This window comes from Monopterus albus, unplaced genomic scaffold (assembly GCF_001952655.1).
Source record: "Monopterus albus unplaced genomic scaffold, M_albus_1.0 scaffold62.1, whole genome shotgun sequence".
Lineage (NCBI taxonomy): Eukaryota > Metazoa > Chordata > Actinopteri > Synbranchiformes > Synbranchidae > Monopterus > Monopterus albus.
The window spans coordinates 3,123,839-3,130,620 of record NW_018127942.1 but is presented as its reverse complement, the minus strand read 5'-3'; the positions used below and the strand labels follow the sequence as shown (position 1 = coordinate 3,130,620).

Genomic DNA, 6,782 nt, shown 5'->3' with positions numbered 1-6,782 from the left:
CACAAAAGTTCATTTAATCAGGTTGAACCTATGTAACTTACTACGTATGAATGTATGTTGCTTACTCGATAATTCTCAGGTTGCTTTTGGTGTGGACTTAGACCTGCTGAAGACTAGTACACCTTTCCCTAAAGCCATCGAGACATGTCTAAAGGGGATGGTGTACAGTATCGAAGACATATTTTTTCAGGTATGACTTGACCGCAACAGTGTATGGAGTTAATTCCGTGAACATTCTATAAACTGTCTAACATCTTAAAAACTTTCATTCCCAGTTCAATCCAAAGAACAGACCATTCATTAAAGAAGTGAGGGAAGCGTGCCGCCTGCTGCGCACAACTGGGGCTCAGTGGATCCATGAAAGAAAGACTGCCATGGAAAATGGCGATGACGTTCCTAAGGACATCCTCACACAAATTATCAAATCTGCTGGCCAAGGTTACCGTCCCTAAAGTCCAGCAAACAGTAGTTTCTGCTATGGATAAAACAAAGCGTAGAAGTACACGATGTTGAGAATAATTGAACAAAAAGTTAAGGTGCATATAAAAAAAAAACATAAAGCACAATTATTTCAATATTAACTCAACAGACTAATAGATTTTCAGAGCACAAGTGCAAGTTTGTCTTACTAACTGTTTCCAAACAGTACACTCCAGAGAGATGAGATAATGTTCATACATCTTGATGACTAGCAATCTTCCATATACTAGTTTATATGTTGATACCATTTCCTTCTCATTCCAGAGGACAGCATGACTAAAGAAGATGAGGAGTTCATGTTGGACAACTTTGTGACATTCTTCATTGCTGGCAAGTCTCTGTTATGTCTGTGGTGATGTGTGAAATGCTTCAAAATAAACATGTTACTCTACTTCCTTTGTAGCAGAAAGTCATACTAACAAAGTAAAAGGAACATTTCACCCAAAAGTTCAATAATGTGTGGGCTATCCGAGTTCACAATAATGTATACACTATAATGTTAACTGTTGTTCCATCCACATGGGCATAAACTACATTTTCTTACAATTTCCAGGTCTTTTCTTTAGCTTAGACAGAATTTTGCTCTATTTGAAATCAATGTCATGATTAATTTCAGCATTTATAACATTTTAGGACAAGAGACAACAGCTAATCAACTGGCTTTTTGCATCATGGAACTTGCAAGACATCCTACTATACTTGAGAAGTAAGAACTCAGAATGCAGCAAAATAAAACTTTCACAATAAATCTGTCGAAGGATGTTTTTTTTAAATTGTGGGGTTTTTGTCAGAGTGAGGCAAGAGGTGGATGATGTCATCGGGTTGAAACTGGACATAAGCTATGACGACCTGGGTCAGCTGATCTATCTCTCACAGGTACAAGTCTTGACACTAGGATAAAATATGGTTCAGCTTTTCAGGACTGTTGTTCACTCACATATACATTCATTCATTTATTTACCTCCCTCCAGGTGCTAAAAGAGACTCTGAGGATTTACCCGACAGCCCCAGGTACATCTCGTGAGCTTCCTGAAGACATGGTCATCAGTGGTATCCACATACCCGGAGGATGCATATGTATTGTGAGTCATTCATTTTTGAATGCGTTTGTACCTCCGAATCCAAAAGGGTTTTATACAGTATTGTGCTTGTTTTACATACATAATGGACAATCGGCACTTCCCACTTAAAAATACATGACAAAACAACACTTTTTACAAATATACTTAGCTGTCAAAATGTGCAATACATTTCTCAGTTCAGCTCCTATGCGACTGGCAGAATGGAGAAATTCTTCAAGGACCCACTGACATTTGATCCTGACAGATTTCACCCAGATGCTCCGAAGTAAGTCTTGCCATGTTAGAGCATTGCCACAGAGGACACAAGGAAATGGACTATATTAACTGAAGTTGTCGCTTATCTGTTTTGCAAGGCCTTATTACTGCTACTACCCCTTTTCCCTGGGTCCACGCTCCTGTCTGGGACAGAACTTTGCTCAGGTGCGTGGTGATAAAAGTGCCTGTAAATAATCAAAATATTCACATAGGCACACACAGTAACAACATACTGAATTAGTCTAATGGTTGATGTTGTGTTGTCAGATGGAAGCTAAGGTGGTGATGGCCAAGCTGCTCCAGAGGTTTGACTTCACTCTTGTCCCGGGACAGACCTTTGACATCCTGGACACTGGCACACTCAGGCCAAAGAGTGGAGTGGTGTGCACTGTCAGTCACAGGAATGATAAGAAATAGATGGTCATACAGTACCATAGCATAAGAACAAACCATAACTGTCCATGTGGTGAAACTGGGTTGTTGAGTTGCTGAAACCAGCTAACCAGCTTACAGCAAAAAGTGCATCATAAGTTCTATTTTTTTTAAAATAATATTTCTTTATTCTTTGTAAATAAAATAATATCAGATTAAATTCAGTGCCCAGTATATTCAGTTGAAATGGTGATTATGGTAATGATGATTATTCCCTTTCTGGGTAAGTTACAGTATCATTCGCTCTTTAATTTTGCTGAAATAACCATTTAATTCTGTGTAATTGCACTTTTAATACCACTGAGGCAGTGAACCTTTTGTCCTTTTAAGGCTAATATAAAATACAGAATATGCAATTAATAATGATTTTTACTGATGCAAAAGTAATTTTGTTACTTGAATATACTGATGATGAATTACTATCTGATTTCACTCAGACTTTGCGTACTTTTGGCCATTACTGACGGCGTACACAAGAGGGCGCTGTTACCTGACAAAGAAATTTCTGCAGTACCTGTTAAACTATAGTCTCTCAGTCATGTCAGAGTGATTTCGGGGGGTTGTTATAATTTTTGTAATACAAGATTGTTAAGATGTAGTGGAAGCTGATATTAGTATATTGGGGTTATTTTGCATTTTGAAAGAACAGAAATTAGGAAAATTATGGCTACAAATGTTTCAGGATAGAGAGTTGTTTAATAAATGTGTACTTGAATGTAGTAAAATATTTTATAATATCCTTGCTTTAGTCTAATGCTCTTTATTTTATTTTTAAAGAATTTTGTCCCAGTCCTGAGCTCCTTTTTCTTTAAGAGGGCTGAGCTTGAGCCTTGTGAGGCTTCACCGGACTCTTCATCTACCTGCTGCCCATGGAGTCCGCGCTGAAACTCAAAGAGTGTTATAAATGAATATTCAGTGTACTGCCGTGTCAAATGCTCGACGGACGTTTTTACGTGGTTGCTGTACCGGAGCACTTAACGAGCGTCTCTCCACTTGTTGTGGACTACCCTTCATACACTATAACGTTACACTCAGCAGGACTTTACTTACCAAAATGGCAGTTTTTCAACTACTTTTGAGCTGGACTTCGCAGGCGTTTATATTTCTGTTCTTTCTGACTTTCATTGCGTTTCTTGGTTGTTGCTTGTATCTTAAATACATTCATATGAAATATGACCACATACCCGGACCACCGAGAGACAGGTATCCTACGTTAAGTGGGTTGTTGTTTAACTAATGTTAGCCCTAGTGCATGCTAACGTTTCTTATTTTCATATGACTTAGCCTTAGTAGGCAAACACTGAAACAATTGTGTTGACATTCACTTACCTGACACTTTGTTTTTCTCGTCAGCTTTTTCTTTGGGCATACACCGACGATTTTGAGAATGATGAAAAATGGCGAAGTTGCACACGATAAATTTCTGGAATGGTAAGCACGAGCAAAGTTTATACATAACTACTATAATGTCGCTAGCTTGGTGAACGTTAAACACTTACAGGCGTAATGGGAAAAAAATGTCAACTCAGAGCAAACTCCACTGCAAATACTGTGAAGTTATGGCGTAGCGCCTGGGCTGCACTGCAGTAACACATAAACTAGCCAACACCCTATATGATACATTGTTTGGTTTGACATTTGTTTATTAGCGTAGTGGAAAAAGGTAAACTCAGAACAAATTTCATTGCAGACACCAGGGTGTTGCTAGACATAAAGCTTCACTGGGGCACAGGCCTCCATATCTCAAGTTGCACAAGTTTTGTGCTTCTGCCTGCTGCCTGAATAAAATGTGCTGTACATTGTGCTATGTAAACTTGTCTTGCAAAAACCACTATTCCACTGCCATGCTGCTGCTACTGAGACTGAAACATCTACTGGTAAATGTAAAATGTAGAGATATTACTCTTTATCAAAATGTTTATTTAAGAACATTCCCAACATGTTTTATGGCGTAATGGTTTGGTCCTGTATTGCGTATGTCTTTACATTCTTCTGCAAATTGTTTGGTTTGTAAATTGTTTTGTTAGGCTTAATGTGTATAATGTGCTAACATGTATGCTTTTATATTGATGATGTAGGTTGTGTTTAAGTTGTTGTTAAATCAGTGAGTGTGTTTTTTTTGTGAAATATAAGAGTATAAAATTACTCTTCCTGATCCCACATATGTATGCACTTTGGTTCTGGATTGTTATGACTTGCAGCTGTCCAAAGCCCGTGCTGTTTTCCAGATAATATTATTTTACAATCTGCAGCTGTCTGCAATAAAAGTAGAGTTTCTCATGCAAACATATGGGCATAATAAAGAAAAAAAGTGGGACGGCACAAAGGAGTTATTACATCATAGAGTTTTTATACACCTATAAAAATCATCTGGCTTTACTGGTACAACCAGGGATGTGCTGTGTTTAAACTGGGCCGTGAGATAGATACATTCGCATACAGTTTCAGGCTGAGACGAGAGCATTGACCAAGAGAGAGCAGGGCCTTGCACTCATAGCGGCCAGGTGTGAAGCTTGTTCTTATGGCCTCACAGCCCCTCGCCAGTGTGTCTTGGCTGTGTGGGACTTTACTCATATAAGTTTTTTGTGTGGATGCTGTAAAGCAGGGGTGGCCAATTCCAGTCCTCGTGGGCCGTTGCCCTGCTTGTTTTCCAACTATCCCTGCCTGACCTGCTGCTGATTACAGTCAAAAGCTGGAAGATACCATCTTAGATGAAAGTGGAGTGAGGAAAGATAAAGTGAATTGGTATCTTCCAGCTTCTGACTGGTTGAACACACCTGAGCCAGGTAATCAGCAGCAGGTCAGGCAGGGATAGTTGGAAAACAAGCAGGACCGGGCCCTCGAGGACTGGAATTAGCCACCCCTGCTTTACAGCATCCACACTCCTGTTATTTATTTATTATTGTATGGATGCTGATTCAGCATCCATACTATGTTATCCTATTCTTTATTTTTCTTATTATTCTGGTTTCTTCCGTCTGTTTTTGCCACTTAATTTCTTCAGCATACTTTCAACTAGAAAAACCGTTGAGGTATCAAAATGTTCAGCTCTTTAAGGCAGGGGTGTCAAACATACGGTCCGCCAAGGGGTTCAATCCAGCCCGCAGGATAAATCTGAAAGTGAAAAAATGCAATGAGACATGAACTTGAATTTATTTTAAATAAACTACTATTCCTAAATTGCGCACTGTTTTAGACGTGGAACAGCTGGAAGAAGAAGAAAAAACAATGCTGAGATAGACACAGCTAATGTTCAGTGATTACTACGATACATCTACTTACTTTTGTACTCGCCTTCACACCCTCATTAGCCAAAATGTCTTTGTCAAAAAAGAGAAAAGTGGATGCCGAGTGTAGAGTTTTCCAAGAAAAATGGACCGCTTCCTATTTATTCACAGAGGTGAACGGGAAACCTGTGTGCTTGGTGTGTATGCAACACGTGTCCGTGTTCAAGCAATATAATATTCGGCGCTACTATGATACTCAGCATGGTGAAAAATACGACAGCCTGCAAGGACAACTGAGAAGAGAGAAGATAAATGAATTTCTGGTGGGTCTGAAGAAACAGCAGTCTGTTTTCACTCAGAGCTGAGAGGTCAATGATGCAGCAGTAAAAGCCAGCTACCTAATTGCTAACGAAATAGCATTAGCATCAAAGCCGTATAGCAAAGGCGAGTTCATCAAAACATGCATGCTGAAGGCTGCACAACTTGTATGTCCCGAGAAGCGACAAGCTTTTGCCAACATCAGCCTGACGAGGAGTACTATTGCAGAGAGGATTTTGGAACTATCTGCAGATTTGGACAGCCAACTGAAACACAAAGCTAGGTCATTTATTGCATTTTCTGTTTCATTTGATGAGAGCACTGACATTACAGACGTTGCTCAACTGGTTATATTTATTTGTGGAGTTGATGAGACACTGGCCGTCACAGAGGAGTCCATCTATGATGGACACCACGACAGCAGAGGACATTTTCAGCTCTCTCGTTTGTGCGTTGGACAGAGTCGGAGTAGACTGGTCACGTGCTGTCAGCTTGGCTGGCATGCCATCAATGATTGGAAAAAAGCAGGCGTTGTGACAAAATTCAGAGAGAAAGTACAAGCCGCGAATGGAGGAGATGTTTTTTGGACATTTCACTGTATTTTGCACCAGGAGGCATTGTGTTGCAAGTCATTAAAAATGGATCATGTCATGGAGGTGGTTGTCCGAACTGTTAATTTTATCTGAACCAGAGGTCTGAATCATCGTCAGTTTGACTGCCTTCTTAGCAGTGGCGAATTACTCCCCGGGCGAGACCCCCCTCTGAGTGCAGTGTTGTGGCTAGTGAATTGCATTGCTCTGCCAGCTCCTCATCTGCAAGACTTGGGAAATTTGTCAAAACCCCAAATTTGTTTTCCACATTTTCCATTGTAGTAAACCTCTCCCTGATGGCTGACATGGCTGCATCAACAACAACATTGAAGAATCCAACCTCCAGCTTCCTAAGGGCATCACTGAAAGGCTCATCATGTGATTCATATGAGAAGTGG

The 6,782-nt window shown here is 40.0% G+C and overlaps 2 protein-coding genes across 2 annotated transcripts in view; both read left to right on the top strand.

The window, feature by feature from the left end:
* The first annotated feature begins 46 nt into the window (after positions 1 to 46).
* Positions 47 to 2,988, top strand: LOC109962187 (cholesterol 24-hydroxylase-like). The gene is made up of 9 exons (XM_020603661.1): positions 47 to 190; positions 276 to 438; positions 745 to 810; positions 1,114 to 1,186; positions 1,272 to 1,356; positions 1,452 to 1,562; positions 1,739 to 1,827; positions 1,916 to 1,982; positions 2,085 to 2,988. The coding sequence occupies exons 1-9, from the start codon at positions 47 to 49 to the stop codon at positions 2,232 to 2,234; spliced, it is 948 nt and encodes a 315-aa protein (XP_020459317.1). The 3' UTR covers positions 2,235 to 2,988.
* Positions 2,989 to 3,057: 69 nt separating this feature from the next.
* The window catches only part of LOC109962173 (cholesterol 24-hydroxylase-like), an 18,837-nt gene continuing 15,112 nt past the window's right edge, over positions 3,058 to 6,782 (top strand). The window contains exons 1-2 of the mRNA XM_020603648.1: positions 3,058 to 3,452; positions 3,603 to 3,680. Coding sequence (XP_020459304.1) covers positions 3,154 to 3,452; positions 3,603 to 3,680 — 377 coding nt within the window. The 5' untranslated portion in view covers positions 3,058 to 3,153. The remainder of the gene's footprint in view (positions 3,453 to 3,602; positions 3,681 to 6,782) is intronic.